Source organism: Fusarium tjaetaba, assembly GCF_013396195.1.
Source record: "Fusarium tjaetaba strain NRRL 66243 chromosome Unknown NRRL66243_c0000035, whole genome shotgun sequence".
Classification (NCBI taxonomy): Eukaryota; Fungi; Ascomycota; class Sordariomycetes; order Hypocreales; family Nectriaceae; genus Fusarium; species Fusarium tjaetaba.
Window position 1 is genome coordinate 161500 of NW_023501231.1, and position 17863 is coordinate 179362.

The 17863-nt window shown below is 49.2% G+C and overlaps 7 protein-coding genes across 7 annotated transcripts; 6 read left to right on the forward strand and 1 right to left on the reverse strand.

Annotated features, from left to right (window-relative positions):
- Positions 1 to 71: 71 nt before the first annotated feature.
- Positions 72 to 2096, forward strand: FTJAE_1949 (transcriptional activator dal81; the record flags this gene model as incomplete). The annotated part of the gene is made up of 1 exon (XM_037348091.1): positions 72 to 2096. One exon carries the CDS (start codon positions 72 to 74, stop codon positions 2094 to 2096), a length of 2025 nt encoding a protein of 674 aa, XP_037210909.1.
- A 263-nt stretch (positions 2097 to 2359) lies between these two features.
- On the forward strand, positions 2360 to 3596 carry FTJAE_1950 (uncharacterized protein; the record flags this gene model as incomplete). Its single annotated transcript, XM_037348093.1, has 2 exons — positions 2360 to 3258; positions 3305 to 3596. 2 exons carry the CDS (start codon positions 2360 to 2362, stop codon positions 3594 to 3596), a joined length of 1191 nt encoding a protein of 396 aa, XP_037210910.1.
- Positions 3597 to 4690: 1094 nt separating this feature from the next.
- Positions 4691 to 6089, forward strand: FTJAE_1951 (uncharacterized protein; the record flags this gene model as incomplete). Its single annotated transcript, XM_037348094.1, has 3 exons — positions 4691 to 5181; positions 5229 to 5306; positions 5357 to 6089. 3 exons carry the CDS (start codon positions 4691 to 4693, stop codon positions 6087 to 6089), a joined length of 1302 nt encoding a protein of 433 aa, XP_037210911.1.
- A 336-nt stretch (positions 6090 to 6425) lies between these two features.
- Positions 6426 to 9517, forward strand: FTJAE_1952 (glycosyltransferase family 31; the record flags this gene model as incomplete). Its single annotated transcript, XM_037348095.1, has 7 exons — positions 6426 to 6470; positions 6520 to 6537; positions 6583 to 6786; positions 6835 to 7323; positions 7883 to 8529; positions 8577 to 9036; positions 9086 to 9517. 7 exons carry the CDS (start codon positions 6426 to 6428, stop codon positions 9515 to 9517), a joined length of 2295 nt encoding a protein of 764 aa, XP_037210912.1.
- A 526-nt stretch (positions 9518 to 10043) lies between these two features.
- FTJAE_1953 (allantoate transport) lies at positions 10044 to 11652 on the forward strand (the record flags this gene model as incomplete). Its single annotated transcript, XM_037348096.1, has 3 exons — positions 10044 to 10206; positions 10251 to 11442; positions 11490 to 11652. The coding sequence occupies 3 exons, from the start codon at positions 10044 to 10046 to the stop codon at positions 11650 to 11652; spliced, it is 1518 nt and encodes a 505-aa protein (XP_037210913.1).
- Positions 11653 to 11944: 292 nt separating this feature from the next.
- Positions 11945 to 13096, reverse strand: FTJAE_1954 (uncharacterized protein; the record flags this gene model as incomplete). Its single annotated transcript, XM_037348097.1, has 3 exons — positions 11945 to 12309; positions 12360 to 12863; positions 12916 to 13096. The coding sequence occupies 3 exons, from the start codon at positions 13094 to 13096 to the stop codon at positions 11945 to 11947; spliced, it is 1050 nt and encodes a 349-aa protein (XP_037210914.1).
- Positions 13097 to 16773: 3677 nt separating this feature from the next.
- FTJAE_1955 (Expansin 2) lies at positions 16774 to 17767 on the forward strand (the record flags this gene model as incomplete). Its single annotated transcript, XM_037348098.1, has 2 exons — positions 16774 to 17313; positions 17360 to 17767. The coding sequence occupies 2 exons, from the start codon at positions 16774 to 16776 to the stop codon at positions 17765 to 17767; spliced, it is 948 nt and encodes a 315-aa protein (XP_037210915.1).
- Between the last annotated feature and the right edge of the window lie 96 nt (positions 17768 to 17863).

The following is a 17863-nucleotide window of genomic DNA, read 5'->3' on the forward strand; positions in this document are numbered from 1 at the left end:
GGGCCCCTTGTCTCTTATCACAAGCCAGACTCAGTCCTAGAACAGAACGCCCGCCCGCGTCCTGTGGGGTCATGTTCTCGCACCCGCTTCACGGCGCCGGCCCGTCTGATCTCTCCCGGTCCGGCTCCGGATCTGGCCGCCCTCTGATGGCTGCCTCCGGTCCGTCTGCTGTCGGCAACAGTAATACTAATACCCGTGCGCGACCATGTGACACGTGCCGTGTTCGTAAGACGCGGTGTGTAAAGGAGGAGGGTCAGACGAGATGTGTTTTATGTACTTTTCATAACCAGCCTTGTACGTTCCTGCGTGGGCCTACACCTCGTCAGAGGAGACAGAATCGGGAAAAGGAACGTGAGAAGCAGAGTGACGCTCGAGATGGGGATGAGAATCAGGGAAACTCTACGACATCGCCTGTTGCGGGCTTTGAGACGGGGGCGTCTCCGTCGAGTCGACATGGTGATGCTGCGTCTACTCCCGCGAGTGTGGAAAGCAACCAGCAGTTCACTCAGATGCAGCAGATGATGCCCTTTGAGGAGAACATGCCTGAGCCATCTCGGCCTAGTATTCTCAGCAATACCCTCGGCCTGGACTTGAAGACGCATGCTGAGTATATCGGACCAACCGACTATCGTGATCCTGTTCTTCTCGACCTTCATCGCCCGAATCTGTTGAACCAGGAGGCTCCGCCGCTGTCTATAACCTCTACGTTTGCTAGACGATTGGACTATCAGACTGTCTTCCTCGTTCATCCTGATGAATCTACTGCTTCGGAGAAGATGCGCATTGCAGACCTGGATGCCATCGAAGCAACTGTTCACCCCCTTGGCCGCACGCTGGTCGATCTCTACTTTCGAATTGTTCATCCCAGTTTTCCCATCTTACATAAAGATGTATTTATCAGCAAGCACCGACTATCTCATCGACATTTCGCACCGTCTTTACTTGCTGCAGTGTATCTGGTAGCTCTTGATTGGCAACTCTACGACAGTCAGCTTGCAGGACGCGAAGTCGAATCTATCCCGGATCCAGCAGCTCTCGAAGAACTAGCTGAACGAACTATCAACCAGGATATGCGACGGCCCAAGCTTAGTACGTTGGAAGCTGGGTTACTTCTCCTGCAACGAAACCGAAAGATTGTCGAGTCTGGTTCTCACACGCACCCAATGTCGAACCGCATGTTCACAGCTCAAATTGTCGCCATGGCTCAAGATCTGGGTATTCACATCGACTGTAGTTCTTGGTCAATACCCGCATGGGAAGTCGGTCTTCGGCGCAGGCTTGCTTGGGCTTTATACATGCAAGATCGCTGGGGAGCTTGTGTTCATGGACGACCATTTCTCATCCAAGACAACGACTGGGATGTTCGGCCTTGTACGGCTCCAGATTATCCCGAGCTTGGTCAGATGGATCCTGAGGCTAACCCAGATCATACTTCACCTATCATTGTTGGATGGGACTTGTTCATTCGTCATATTGAGCTGACACAGATTCTGAGTGATGTGATTCGAACATTCTACAGCGCTGCAGCCACTCGCGTTGGAGGGACATTGGATCAAATGGGTGTTGTCGCTGCTGTTGAATTGGCCAAGCCTCTGGTCTTTCGTCTTCGAGAGTGGCACGCGAATCTACCAGCTCGACTGCAATTGCAAAATACCCAGCTCCGAGAATTATGTGCCAATGGAGCTCTTCATCTCGCTCATGCGGCAGTAGAAATCGCGCTCCATCGTGCTTTGGTTCGAATTACAACACCAGACACGCCTGCATCTCTTTACGAAGTTCTACGATCAACAGCTCGTGCCAAGCTTCAATCAGCCATTGAACTGCTAGGGTCCTTACGTCCTGAGCACACTGCTGCATTCTGGGGAAGTGCTGCGGCGTACCAAGCAGCCGAGATAGGATCTCTGGCCGGTCTACTCTGGGCAACTGCAGACTCATTTGATGAGATGGCATGGTGTGCATCTCGAGTCGACGAGCTTAGATGGGCATTGAGAGTCCGTGGTGCAGCTGCACCCTTCGCTAGAGAAGCATTGAGGCTGCTCGAGCGTGATATCGGTGGTCTTGGTATGGTCAAGAGTGCCAATGACAGCATCTCATGAAGAATGAACCAACTTACAAAAGGACCAAGCCACAATGGAATCTAAATCAATAATGACGCTATCGATTGTGTGGCTCAACTAAGACACGAAGCAAACACGAAAGTTGGTGAGACAACATGTCTATGACATCACCTGTACGACACTCAACGCGACGCGTCCACCACTTTCCGTCAATCTTGCCATTTCTCGACGTCTTTATTCTCGACACTAACAATCTGTCAATTCTTCAATTTTGTCGTCTATTACACCATTGACTATCTAAAATGTCCGATTCAAAGCACGAAGACGTCGACAAGACCAGCAATGGTGAGGAACAGACCTCAACTGGCGAGAAGCATCAGATTGAGCATGACTCTCCTGATGCGAAGCGCCCCAAAAAAGAGGCAGGTCAGACAACTCTTGATGATGTAGTGGTCATTTCGGATGATTCGAAGGACAATGACAGCGCCGCGGAAAAGGAAGACGACTCCAAGACCAAGACTGACAAGAAGGAGGAAACCAATGGCGAAGAGTCCAAGCCAGATGACAAGAAAGATACCAATGGCAAAGACTCTGAGACCAATGGAAAACAGGAGACCAACGGCAAGGATGCTGTACAGCCTTCAGAGGAGCCCGACGTTCCTTCAAGCATCCTCGAAAAAGGCATCATCTACTTCTTCATCCGCGGTCGCGTGAATCTCGAAGACCCCGAGAGCGTTGATGACATCGCCCGTTCCTTCATCATGCTCCGGCCCATCGAAAAAGACGCTCGTCTCGGCGATGGTCCCATTGCTGACTCCGGCAACACTCGCATCCTCGCCCTTCCCAAGAAGACCCTTCCCGAGAGTGGAAAAGAGCGCTACATGGTGTTCGTCGAAAAGTCTGGCGTCTCGTATGAAGAGATTAAGAAGGAGTTCTTGTCCGCAGACGAGTATGAAACCAAGACTGCTGGTACACGTCGTACACCGCCTGCTAAACCTGTTGGCGAGGGCGTGTACGCCATCACTTCGACTGGCCGCGAGAGCCATCTGGCTTATTTGACGACGCTGCCTGAGAAGCTTGAAGAGGTTCAGAAGGAATTGGGGCTGAAGGAGAAGGGAAGCTTCATCATCAGCACCAAGAACCCACAGTATCCAGGACCTCAGAACGCTCAATTGCCTCGGGGACCCGACTTTCCCAAGGAGTAAGTATCATCATCTTCATTGCGAATCAATTACTAACATGGACAGAATCATTGATGAGTTCCGCTCTCTGCGCTGGCTTCCCTCCAAACCATCCCACTTTGACTACCCCAACGCCCAGATCCTTCTCATCGGTGAATCAGATGGTATTGAGAAGGCTGTTGAACCTCAGAAGAAGGATCAGAAGGATGGAAAGGAGGAGCCTGAGACGGTGCTTGAGAATCTTGAGGACGATGACGTGAAGCGTATGAAGCATCTTGCTGATGACCAGTCTGCAGCTATCTATGCGGACTTGCACGTCCAGGCCAAGGATTATCCCAAGATGCAGACAACCTTCTAATGGCAAACATTTAGAGATGAGATCGGTGATGGGATATGTGATCATTGGTATGGTCATGTACATCGAAAAGGGCGGCGTCAATTGTGCCCATCTATGAGGAAACGAATAGGAAAGATATTTACAATGACCAAGTGTAAAATCATAGTGACATAGTACCTTTGTGCTGAGATTTGCTATGGACAAGACTTTATGCTACGGTCCCTTCTTGTTCCAATACAGCAGTATCCTACCCCTAATCCTCTACGGATCATTTCTTGCTCATCAACTACCTCCCATGAGCTTGACACAGCTAGGGGAGGCAGGTGATCTAATAATCTACTGGGTTTACCTAAGGCCCTTCATCGCTTAAATTAGACATTCTAAACTCAGGTGTATTGTCTACCTTCCTTAGGTAACGCCGTAAGAGTAAGGACCAGTGCTCTGGACGGTGAATAGGTAACATATCGCTAGCCGCTTGGGCCAAGAAATGAAGGTCCCGGTTAACACCCTCACGCTGTTGGGTCCAGACCTTCCTGGTCTATTTCAAGCCCAGGTTCTTTTCGAGCATATACTGTTTTGTCTTCTACCTGATACTGTTTGCTAGCACATATACGACCAAAGATCTTTCTACTCTACTATCTCGAACAAACGAAACTCTCACCAAGATCATTTTGACTACCATCCATCTTGCCAAGTCTTCAGCAGCTGGAGTTTAATGCCTCTGCTGGCCTAAATAATAGGTTCAATGTCTAGGGGAGGAAATAAAACTCAGGACCTAAAGCCTAACTAATAAAAAGATTTAGGTAACTTAGTATAAACTTAGGATAAGTTTAGGATACCTTTATAGAGTTTATTTTATTACCCTAAACCTAGGTCTTATGTTTTCTTGCTTTTAAAGGAATGTGTACATATTTGCCTCTGAAAGAAACTTGTGCCTATTTCGACGGCTTGTACGAGTGAGTTGCCGTAGCGGTGGGCGCAGTCATGACGTGAAGACTCCTCGTATTCTGAAGCACCAGCATGTGATAGTAGCCTGTATACACATATAAACAAACAACTCCAAAACATCAAGAAACACTTGTTACATCTGTTCAGTGGTCAGTGAATAAGTTAAGATGTATTCCAGCCCAGACTCAGACTCAGAGCTCCCCTACATCGAACCCCCGTCCAACGAAGCTCTCAAACCAATCCGCAAACCCCCTCCCTACACAGGAACTCCCCTCGTTCTCTTCCTCTCCGACATAAAGCTCTTCTTCCAGAACTTCTTCTATCTTCCTTATCTCTTCATCCCTCTGTATCCATGGAAATCAGGCCCGTTCTGTGAGCTCTACCCATCTCGGGAGAACCTCATCGACATTGCAATCCACTGTATTCTCTCAGTAACTCAGCTAGCTTTCATAGTTTCGCTGTTTACACTGGCATTCCTCCCGACTTTTGTATATATTGGTTACATTGCGGTGTTCTTTGCGATTAATGAACTTGTCTGTTGGCATTTTAATAGCGGAATTCCGCGCAGTGAGTTGAAGTCGAGTGAGGATGGGTTTACGAGGAGTTGGCCTCGTCATGACGATGAGGCTTGGATATTCCTCAACGGTATTTGCGTTGGGTAAATTTGACCTCGCTTCTGTTGAGGACTTTACTGAATATGATCAGCAAGAATTGGTTCCAAAAGAACATTGACCGTATCTCACGAACCTTTCATCGGCCAGTAGTTGGTATTCACAACCGAACGTATGTCCCGAAAACAACTCTTCACAAAGAATTCTTACTTATTTGCGTAGTGCCGGCGTCGTCTTCGATCTTATTCAGTGTCTCATCCAACGCGCCCTCCTCTACGCAACCCAAGACGTACGCGAGTGCTACATCCTCGTCAAAAACGCCCTTCTCGACGACCACAAGAAGAAAGTAATCTTCATCCTCCACTCCCAAGGCGGAATAGAAGGCGGCATGATAATAGACTGGCTCCTCGACGAAATGCCCCTTGACAAACTTCAAAAGCTCGAGGTCTACACGTTCGGCAACCTCGCCAATCACTTTAGCAATCCCTACCGCGGCAACGACACAAGGTCTCCTGTTATTCCTCACATTGAACATTATGTGAACGAGAAGGATTTTGCCTGCCGTTTTGGTGTTTTGAACTTTACGAGGCATTATACGCAGAATGAGAATCGGTTTGCGGGCAAGGTGTTTATTAATAGAGGGGGAGGACATCAGCTGAACCAGCATTATCTTGATGATATGTTTCCGTTGGATAAGAAGCTTTTGAGGACGAGGGATGCTACGGGGGGAGACTTTATGCATAGAAAGGTTCGTGTGAGAAAAGATGGTACTATGAAAGTGACTACCAAGGCGGAACTACCGGCGGGTTTTATCGTTACTGAAGATGAGGGGTCGAAGAATGGGGTTATGAAGCCAGATGAAGTTCCTAGAATGGGAGACCTGAGTAGACTGTGGAAATACCGGAATGGGCAGTTGCCAGACTCGTTCAAGAGTGTCTTGACTGGCGGTCTGTAAAGGGCTAGAGGGTAGGACATGGTGATCTTGAAACAAGAGCACAACATCCTGTCCATGATAATTCTCAGCACAATGAGAAAGACATCGTTTTGAGAGATTTAATGGCCTTGAAAGAAGCATGACTCCAGTTAATCTTGTATTTTCTTGGATGAGTTTTTGATTTCAATCCTGCAACTGTGACTTGGCTGGCTTGTGATGATGGTTGCTGTTAAGCATGTGCACCAAATCTGGTAGTGTGCACTAACAATCTTGGCGCGTCAATTTTGACGTGTAATCCACGGTGGCCATCCTCACTCATCTTCACGATACAACCACCTGGTTTCCTTCGATGCAAAAATGGATGTGCCTGTCGCAGCCAATATTCTAGGCACCCTCGGAGCTGTAAGTCCCCTTGTCTATTCCGCTGAAAGTTGCGTGCTAACGTTGCCAGGTCTGTTGGTCAATCCAGGTCAGTCCTCTCACCTTGTCCAAGACCACAACTAACACTCAGTAGCTGATTCCCCAAATCATTGTCAATTATAGAAGACACAATGCAACGGGTCTTCAACCATCGATGATGATGCTCTGGGCATGGGCGGGTGTTCCACTGGGCGTGTACAACATCGTCAAAGAGTTCAATGTCGCCTTGCGGATACAGCCTCAGATCTTGACGCTTTTGAGTCTGATCACTTGGATACAATGCTACTACTACGAAAGAGTACGAAACCCGATTCATTTCACAGGTCAGGAAGCTAACGTATGCCAGAAATGGAGTGTCTACCGCTCTCTGCTCGTTGTCGTCCCAATCGCAGCTGTGATGGGCGGCATCCAAGCAAGTCTCATCATCGCCCTTCGCATCGCCAAATCCCGCTCACTAGAATGGCCTCTTATCCTCATGGCGTCTCTGTCTGCAGCTTTACTCGCAGCAGGCGTACTCACTCACTACTGGGACATCTGGAAGCACCGAACAGTCCGTGGCATATCATTTCTATTCGTCGCCATTGACGCAGCAGGCGATGTATTCTCGCTTGTGTCCGTGTTCTTTCAGCCTGAGCTTGATGTTCTTGGTATTGTTATCTACGCGACAGAGTTTGTTCTGTGGTGTGGTGTGTTTGCCTGTGGTGGGTATTACAACTTGCTACCTTGGGTTAGAAAGAGGTTCGGGAGTGAGAGCAAGAGGGTTGAAGGCGAAGAGAGCGCAGGGGATGGGGTCATGATGAATGAGAATGTTTCTTCGAGTTCAGTGTTTAGGACGGTGAGTGGGAATGGTGAAGGCGTGAGGGCGAGGAATGCACATCGTGTATCTCAAGATGTTGAGTGAGTATGAGGGAAAACGATCAATCTCCTGCAACTAACGATTTGCCTGACATAGAAGAAGGCCTCGAGATATCTAATTAGAATATTATGGTGATTTCTAACATTATCGCCATAAAGCGCATTGCACTATTCAACTTAATCAGAGGACAAAGAGATACCCATCACCTTGTGTCGATTTGGCTTGTGTTGGCCAATAATCAGGTCTTATGCCTATAGTCGAGCTACTATAACCTTAACCATAAGCTTACAACCTGTCAATTGTCTCTCGTATCCCCTACTGTCAACTCAAAGTCTGTCGTTCCCAAGACTCGATTCCAGACTCATTCTAGAGCGTCCTGCTCCCGCGACAGGGGCTTGCTTTTAGTGGACCTAGCCCCTTGAAAACGTCACCCTAAGACTATCCCGGCTTTCCACTTCCATCCATTCCATCATGTCTCTTCCCGCGACAACCCAAAACAATCTTCACATCGTCATTTCATAGCAAAACAGGGCCCTAGTGCCATGTTCGAGCTCCAGCTGCAATGCCCTCAAGCTGGTCCTCCTCCAGCCGGCGACTGATGCTCAACAAACGCTTCAGTCGCATGGCCATTGCTGGCCTCTGCACCGTTATCTTTCTCATTCTTGTCTTTTGGGGTGCTATCCACGGTAGCTATGGCGTATCTCAGTACTATTCCTTTTCGACGACGAGTTCTTTTCGCCCTGTGTCCGTCGACCCCGAGGGTAAGACAACCGAAGACCTTTGCGCGACGTTCCCCAAGCATTTGCTACAGACGATACAGCCTGTCTTGAAGATGGGCCACGCCGACACGAAAGAAAGACTCGATGCTCAATTCGATAGTGTGAGCGCTTGTTTTGGAAAGGACGAGTTGCTGGTCTTCTCGGATCTCGACGAGTCGATACACGACCACCAAGCGATCGATGTCCTCGCCGATCTACCCGCCATTTACTACCACGACAACCCCGATTTCGTGAATTACATGTGGCAGAAGGAAATGCGGGCAAATGGCACCCTCGACGTGGATACGGAAGCGACAGCGCGCATCCAAGGATGGAGGATGGACAAGTTCAAATTCCTCCCGATGATCGAGCGCGCATGGAAGATGAAGCCAAACAAAGACTTTTACTTCTTCTTCGAGACAGATACGTAAGTTTCCACACCCGCGCAGCTTGACACGCCACTAACGGTTACAGCTACGTCTTCTGGGACAACGCCTTCCGCTTCCTCCAAACCTTCGACCCCGATGCGCCGTTATACATGGGCTCCCCCTCGCCGGGTACGCACGACGTTAAACAAGACATAAAGACATGGTTCGCAAACGGCGGGCCAGGCTTTGTTCTCAGCCGTGGTGCGATGAGGGCACTTCTCGTCCGTAAGACAACGCCCTACGGACAGTACGTCGAACCGCCAGCTGCGGAAAAGTGGCTTCCCATGCTTCGGGACGATTGCTGCGGTGACAGCGTTACGGGATGGGCGTTGTGGAACGTCAGTGTTCCGCTGAGGGGATACTGGCCGCTGTTCAACCCGCATCCTCTGCACAGTATTCCCTTCAGCGACAAGTATTGGTGCCAGCCTGTCATGACGCTACACAAGTCGTCGCCGAAAGACATGGTTGACGTTTGGCGGTGGGAGTTTGCGCAACGACAGCTCGGGGTAAGTTTGAACACCGGTAAACTTTGTTTAACCTTTCTAACCATCATAGCGCCCGTTACTTTACTCTGACGTGTGGAAGTTTCACCATCCTGGCGATCGTGAAGTTGCAGAGAATTGGGACAATGGCAAATGGGATTTTACAGTTGCACCGCCCGAAGCAAGAATCGACTCGTTTGAAGCGTGCGGCAAGTACTGCAAGGACAGCAGCGATTGTCTACAGTACAATTGGCGAGGTCGCGACGAGAAAAAGTGTGTTACTTCCAAGTCCTTCCGAGTCGGCGAGCCACGACAACCCGAGAAGATTATTGAGCCTGAGGTCAAAGACGACAAGGGCAATGTTATACCACCACCGCCAGATCGCCAAGACCGATGGGTGGATTTCAAGTCAGGATGGCTGACGGAGAGGATTGAGCAGTGGAGGTCGAACAGGAATTGTTCAGAAGTGCAATGGGTTGGACCCAGTACTAAGAGAATCTTCTGATTTGATACCAGGGTCGTTGAATATACTGTTAGCCAGGCGTTGGGGGGGTAAGGGCATCACAGGTTATAGAACATGCATTCCTAGCTCAGCGATAGCATCTTGTAGGCGAGTCTTTTTGCTAGGTATACTTGTCATCGTATCATGAAATACAATACAGAGTTTCCAAGCGAGGCATAACTAAACGGGCCGTAGAGTGAAATCTCACCATTCATCGATCGACAAACCCCCACGAACCATTCTAATCCCGGTTCACATCCGTAGTGCAGAACACCAAACTAAAGAAAAAACACTCTGGTAGTTCACTTTAGCTCAATGAGCTACAAGGGTGTTTTGAATGCAGCTGAGGCTTAAAACGGCTATCGATGGTGATGAAAAAATTGCCTCACTGAAGCTATGCATGGTATATCATATGACATTTTTTATTTGCTTGGCTGCGGCTAAAAAGACTCTTGGAGCTCGCAGCTAGTTTTTTCAGAAACTCAATTGCTCATTGCAACCTCATGATATCTTCGCCACAAGAGCAAAAATGGGAACAGAAAGTCAAGTAAATGCCGCGCAGGCGCCGGTGGGAACGAGAGATGAAGCTATCGCCATTGTAGGCGAGGAGCAGCACTCGATTGATCCCATCGTCGCGGCGCGCGCAGTTCGAAAGATTGATTTGTTTCTCATTCCCGCTATGATCATAGGCTGTACGTTTCACCTCAACCTCCCCAGATAACTCTAACATGTATAGATGGCCTTGTATACTACGACAAAGCTATTCTCGGTTCCGCAGTTCTCTTCGGCATGACGACGGATTTACACCTCACCATTGTTGATGCAACGACTACACCACCAACTGTCGATACCCGTCGTTTAAGCTGGGCAACGTCGCTGTTCTACTTTGGAATGCTGGCGGGTTTGTATCCCATGACATTCGCTCTTCAGAGATTCAACATCGGTCGTGTTCTTGGCGGCGTGGTCGTCGTGTGGGCTGCTATCTGCATGCTCACTGCTGCGGTGACGTCCTACAAGGGTCTATACGTCCAGCGATTCTTCCTCGGTTTCGTGGAGAGTATAATCCCCACTGGCTTCATGTGCATCGTCTCGGGGTACTATACGCAGTCTGAGCAGTCTTTGCGACAGAGTTGGTGGTTCTCGTCCACGGGACTGTTCACCATTATTGGTGGAGCGATGAACTATGGGTTTGCGCAGATTACGGGCGGGGGGTTGAAGAGATGGCAGTATATTTATCTTCTTGCTGGATCACTGACTTTTCTTTTTGGGCTGTTCTGCTTCATCATGCCGAATTCGCCTGTGTCGGCTTGGTTCCTCACCTCTGAAGAACGCTTCGCTGCTGTTGAGCGTTTGAGACATGGACAAACTGGTGTGCGCTGCACCAAGTTCAAAAGCTCACAGCTCAAAGAAGCTATTCTCGACGTCAAGATCTGGCTCGTGGCACTTATGATGGCATCAGCATACACCGTCAACGGCGCCGTAAGCGGTTTCGGACCCCTCATCGTCTCGACCTTTGGCTGGAGCACCCTGCACTCCATCCTATTCCAATTCCCCCTCGGCGGACTGTGCTTCATCGTGATTCTCCTCACAGGCTGGCTGGGCTCCAAATTCACCAACATCCGCATCTTCATGCTTATCTTTACATGCCTTCCCGTGATCGCGGGTTGTGCCATCATCTGGAAGAGCGAGTGGAGTTATCGCGCTGCTGCACCGGTGGTGGGATACTCGATTACGGGGTTCTTTGGGGGTACAGTGAGTCTGATAATTACTATTGGAATGTCGAATGTTGCTGGTCATACGAAGAAGAGTTTCATGGCTGCTACGATATTTGTGGCGTATTGTGTGGGAAATATTGTTGGGCCGCAGCTTGTTTGGAGTCAGACGAAGAAGGATCACTATCCTGCTCTTTGGCTGGGACTGATTATCTGGTAAGTTTCGCATGAATTTGTTTGAAGATCTTGGCTGACTGTTTTAGTTACATCATTTGTATCTGTGCGTCGACTACGCTGTACTTTGTTCTGAGGAACGAGAATAAGAGGAGGGATGCTCTGGGGCTGGGAGATGAGAGTGAGAGAGCAAAGTTGGCGTTTCAGGATTTGACTGATAAGGAGAACCCTTACTTTCGATACGTTTACTGATAGAATGGCATTGATAGACAGGGATAGAGAAAAGTTGCGGGGATCTAGATGGACAGCAATACACGATGGGGGTTGTTTAAAGAAGCAGCTTGAACAAACTCCTAGCAGCATGCAGCACTGAACAGTCTGTCCATAAATCATGGCATATCATTAACTACCGACAAGGTACGGAGTATCTCATAAACAATCCCATTCCCTCCCCGACTTTCGGGGGTCTTATCGTTCCTGATCTCAAATCAACTCCCAAGTGTACATACCACAAACGACAATTTTGTCTTCTCGAGATTACCCTCTACAGCTTGGAGGGGGTCTCGTTGTGGTTCTTGATCTCAACAATCAACTTTCCAGTGTTGATACCCTTGTACAAGTCCACAAGAGCCTGCTCAGCAACCTTGAGGCCACCACGAACAACAGTCTCCGTCTTCTTGAGCTTGCCCTCTGCGATCCACTGAGCCAGCTCAGCTCGGGCAGCGGGGAAGTCTTTGACGTGGTCCAGGACGATGAAGCCCTGCATTCGGATGCGCATGGTGACGATCTGGGAGAATGCTCGGGGGCCCTGGGGCTTGGCGGCGTTGTACTGGCTGACGAGGCCGCACTCGATGAAGCGGGCGTGTTCCTTTGCTCGCATGAGACACATGTCGAGGATATCGCCACCAACTAAGAAATGTTAGTTCCGTCATGGTTGAAGATTCGGCGGTGAGACTAACCATTGTCGTAGTAGACATCGATGTAGTCCTTTGTCGCCTCAGCGAACTTTTCCTTAAAATCATCCGCCTTGTAGTTCAACGCAACATCAAAGCCCAACTCCTGAGTGAGCCACTTGCACTTATCATCACCACCCGCGATGCCCACGACCCGCGCACCCTTGAGCTTAGCGATCTGGCCCGCCACACTTCCGGTAGCACCAGCAGCGCCGGACACGACGACAAGCTCACCGGGCTTGGGGTCAGCGATCTTGGACATGCCAACCCAAGCAGTCAAGCTTGTCATTCCCAGAGCAGAGAGCATGTCCTTGGGGTCTTGAAGACCAGGGTACAGGGATGCAGGCTCGAAACGACCTTCGGGGAGAACGGCGAATTCGGTCCAGCCTGTGAGGGCGGAGACGATGTCGCCTTCTTTGGCCTGCTTGCTCTTTGAGGCGAGGACGCGGCATGCGCATGACCCACGCATGGTTTGGCCGATTTGAACGGGGGGGAGATACGAGCGCATGTCTGGGGTTGTTAGTACAAGATAACTATGTTATACACAAGAAAGAAAACGTACCTCGGAGCCAGCCTCGCATGGCGGGGTCGAGGGATAGGTAGAGGGTCTCAACGAGGATTTGGCCATCTTGGAGATCAGCTGGTGTGGGAGCTGGGGATGTCTTTTGGGTGAAGGTCTGGCCGGGGATGATGTCTGTGGTGGGACGCTCAGCGAGCACGATGGAGAGGTTATCACGGGCCATTGTTAAACAGTTGTGATGGTGGTGTTGTTTACTTGGTGGAGGTAGGGGTTGTTTTGTGTAAGGTAGTGTTGGTGTTGGTGTTGGTTGGTTGTGTTGTGGAATGTTGAGCAACAGACGGGTTTGTGTCTCTCGATCTAAAGTAAGTCAAAAGTTGTAAGACAGTAGTAGGTCAATCTTTCCGGTATTTATACCAAGTGGCGTAAGTGTATCTTTTTCACGATGATAATAAACAACAAGTGTATCACACACTTCTTTTTCGTCCACTGAATGAGTAAGTAAACAAGAGATCTAGTTAGTTAGTAGTTGTAATCAGTCTCAACAATCCGGGGACTCACGCCCTTTAGTACCTCACTTTTTCACTCACGGTCACTTATTAGCTAGCTAGCACATTCTCTAGTGCAGGATGTCTTGTCTCTCTGGGGTTGTTATCTCCGTGAGGTTTAGAGCGGTGTCTGGGTCATCTTTCCCACTGGCAGCGCGCTAGGACGCGGGACGCTATTCCCATGAGGATATATCCCCGTCAAGCGTAAAGTGTTCGGCACCGGCGCCCTCGGGGATCGACCGGTCGGTGGGGAACGCAACCGGCCGCCAGAAAAAAAGCTGGGGAGTTTTGTGATTCAGCTCTGTCTAGTCTGTCCATGTTGAGAAACCGTGTCCGGTCGTAAGCAGTGCCGAGGCTCGGACGCTTCGCCTTAGGGGGTAATTGGGGCCTTGATTGAAACTCAGCTTTGGATCCTGTGTGTCCAATGGTGCGTCACTATGGCATTTCATCTTTTGGATTTGCCAATTCCGTCTCTTGTTTTGTTCTGTCTTGGTAATCCCTCCGACGGACAGACATAAAACCTTGGTATCCGTCGGTGCCGTATTTGAAACTGCGTCCGGAGGATTCGTAATACTAGACGTCTACCTCATGTGATTAGTATTCGAAAGATACCGGTAGAGATGGCGTTTGTTTAACAAGACGCAAGCCTCGGGACCCCGCTGGACGTTGGACCGAATTCCGAAAGGTTCTAATTCTAATGATGGAGATCTTTTGAGGCGGCAATGTTAACGCTTCGCTTCGCTTCCGGACCCGATCTCTCGGCCGAAGTGACATGGATTGATGTCGCCAATCAATGGGCAGACTCGGCAGTTGAGGGGACTATAATACAGGTAATATCATAGCCAAGTCACGGCTGTGTGTGTATGTGTGGGTGGTTGTAAGCACTCTTTTCCTCCTTCTTGGGCCATCTTAAGAGTCAACGTGGCATTGCTTCGTCTTGTAGCATCCAGGCCATAGTTCAATGTCAAGTTATTCTCCGATCTGATCTGCATTAAACGAGAGGCACATTCATGCATGATGTCATTCCGTCCATCTTGAACATTGCTTAATTGCTGTCAATATTGTGTGTGTTCTACCAACGATACCCGATAAGCTCTGAGATTTGACGCCTTAGGACGTTGTCTTTGGACATACTCAATTGAAGCAGCTAAAGCAAACGGACTTCAAAGTCTCCAAGTCCGCCTCAGCATTGAAGTTTCAGGCTCTGATTGCCGTTTATGGACACACGGCGTCTGAGGTTGCATTGCGTCCGCTCTGCAGCCGAGACCGACACCTTGAACCCACACTTCTCCCCTCAAAGTCCCGGTCACTTTTTTAAAATACCTCTACAGAACTCTAAAATGTGATCGGACATATAACCATTGTCAGAGGGTTGAAGCGTTCATGGAAACTCACCGTTCTGTTATCATGATGAGGCTGGCGTCTACGGGCTGATGGGATACGGCTCTGTCAAAGTGTCTCGAGGTCTCACAGACACGATCCAGAGCTTAGTCTGCCGTCCGAAATAAGACCATTGGACTTGTTGGTTTGGTTCAGAGATGTCAATGATGCGGGTGAGAAAGGCTTACAAATATGTGCAATACATGAGTGGATGATCAAGTGTGCAGAACAAGATAGAGAGACCTGTATGCTCATCACCATCCACGGGCATTTTCATCTTGGCTTTGTAAGTGATTCCGCCTCGTACCCCATTTCACCTACACTCTGCAGCTTCAGCATGATAGACTGCTTCATTCTGCGGCGCATCGTTGTTATATGCTGAGATGATTCTATACACGGACCTGTCATTTCCCTGTCGAGCTTGAATCACTACCAGTTCATCTGGGATGCAACCACAGCGCCTTAGAAGCGAGCCAGGCCTGTCTCATACAAATGGTCTTGTCAGTTTTTGAGTGGCCTTCAATTCTGCTGATAAGACAATGTAGTCAAAGGCCAACACTTTCAAGACGTGCGATAGCTTCAAAGGAAAGACGTGAAGCTGATATCGTTTCTGCAGGCAACAGAGGAAGCAGATGAGTTGGCGTGGTAGATAATCAGATCCCGCATGAAGCATGACAGCTTCATTCACGAGAATCTTGTTGATGTGACTGGGAAAAAAAGACCACTCGCAATAGTTTTTGAGTGATAGAACATATATTGATCAACTTTTAGTAGTCTAATTCTGCTCTACAAGTGTTCAAAAGTCTCTCAAGTCATGTCGACTGATGAAACGCATACAGGTCCCGGGTAGGCAACTCCAGCTCCGACAAGATTCTCAACCCACCTTCATCACGCGATTCATTAATGAGACTGACTGTCATGACTTTGGTGAGATATGGACAATATTTTACTTGAGAGGAGAGAATCTCTCTCTTTGAACAGATGAATCGCAGCTCATCAATGAACGAGCTGAAGTATCCCAGTAGAAACAGTTTCAGTCTTGGCGTTTCAATGATTTCTGTTACACTCCACGTTTTACCCACCCAAATCATGAACCTTTCCACTCCTCGAGATGCCACAAGAGCTCAAGACTCAAACAGATCATTAACATTAGAAAAGAGTTCGGTAGTCATGTCCTGTGCTATTCGAAAGTTATACATATATTCTTCACTTAGAAGTTGGGGTTAAAAAGGGTTTATCATCAGAGCAAAGCATAAACAAATGCCGATGAGTTTCAGAATTGGTAGCGTCAATCAATCAACCGGCTCCCGATCACGATGTAACTCTACGATCTCCCATCTCAGACACAAAAACTAACCCACGCAAATCATCCAATAACAGCTCATACCAACTCTCGAACAATTCTTCCGTTAAATTTCTCCGTCTCCCACCACCGCCATGAAACTCTAATCTGTCGATACACCCACCAAATCACCACCACCATCACCACCACAATCTGATCCTCTCGGTTTGATCGGGCCATTCCAAATGGCCCCTCGCACGAATCGAGTTTGGCTCGACCGTTTTCCATCATGTCGCCCCCCGGGCCACCCCTGCACGTACCCCCGGCTGCGAAATTAGAGGGATCGTGAAAGCGTGTGTCAGCCCTACCGAAACAGCTTCTAGACCCGTTTGTCAGTTTGTCACCAGAGGCGTTCATTTCATGCTGCAGGAGTGAGATTGGGTGATGTGCCGGGGATCCGATTAGTTTGATTGTAGGATGCTAAGTTAAATATAAGCTCGTTCTCCCTCTTCGAATTGGGTTGACACTTTCTCTCATTCAGTCACTCATTTTCGTACCGAGAATCTAGACGATTCATTCATTCATTCATTTCAAGTAAATCCACTCTTTTTGTATCAAATCTCTGTTCTTGGCAAGGCCCAAGACAATCACTTGGCATCTATTCAACATCTGAAACTTGTTTTGTCGATCACGATGAAGTTCTTCCTCCCCATCCTCCTCGCAGCTCCCGCTGTCATGGGCCGAGCCTGCAAGGTCCGACACTCGCACTCTTCTGCGGTTGAGCCCGTCCACACTCAGTACCCTGTTCCCGAGCCTGTCATCTCTCAGGCCCCGACGGTTGTTAGCCAGAAGTCTTCTCCCGTCGAGGTCAAGACTACAGCTTCCAAGCCCAAGACCACCAAGTCCAAGACTACCAAGCCAAAGAAGGTGTCTAAGCCCAAGGCCTCCAAACCTAAGGCTTCTAAGCCCAAGACTACCAAACCGAGCAGTCCCAAGACATCTACTCCCAGTACCACTGGCTCCAAGACTACACCTATCGGTAACGGTGCCTCTGTCTCTGGATCTTCTACCTTTTACGGCGGTAACCTCGCTGGTGGAAATTGCATGTTCTCAACCTACACTCTCCCCTCTGGTATTCTTGGAACTGCCTTCTCTGGCCAGAAGTGGGACAACGCCGCCAACTGCGGTGCCTGTATCGAAGTCACCGGTCCTTCAGGCACCATCAAGGCCATGGTAAGACCCTCGACACTAAGATAAAGTAATAAACTAACTCCATCAGATCGTCGACAAGTGTCCCGAATGTGACCCCGGCCATCTCGACCTCTTCCCCGATGCCTTCAAAGCCGTCGGCGGCACAGACGGCATCGTCAAGACGTCGTACAAGTTCGTCGAGTGCGGCATCACCACGCCCCTCGTGCTCCACAACAAGGAGGGTACTTCAGCCAACTGGTTCTCCATCCAGGTCGTCAACGCCAATGAGCCCGTCAAGAGCGTGCAGGTCTCCACTGACGGCGGTATCACCTGGAAGAGCACTGAGCGCAAGGACTACAACTTCTTCGAGAATCCTGCTGGCTTTGGAAAGACTTCTGTTGATATCAAGGTTACGAGCAGTACTGGAAAGAGCGTCGTTGTTAAGAACGTTGGCGTTACTGCTGGGGCTCAGTACAAGGCTGGCTCTAACTTTTAAGCTGGGTGTTGAGCTGGTGAGAGTTGTGTATCGGAGTTATGTGTCGGGTTTATGTGTTGGAGTATTTGGTGGCAAGTGTAGGTTGGGCAGCTGGCT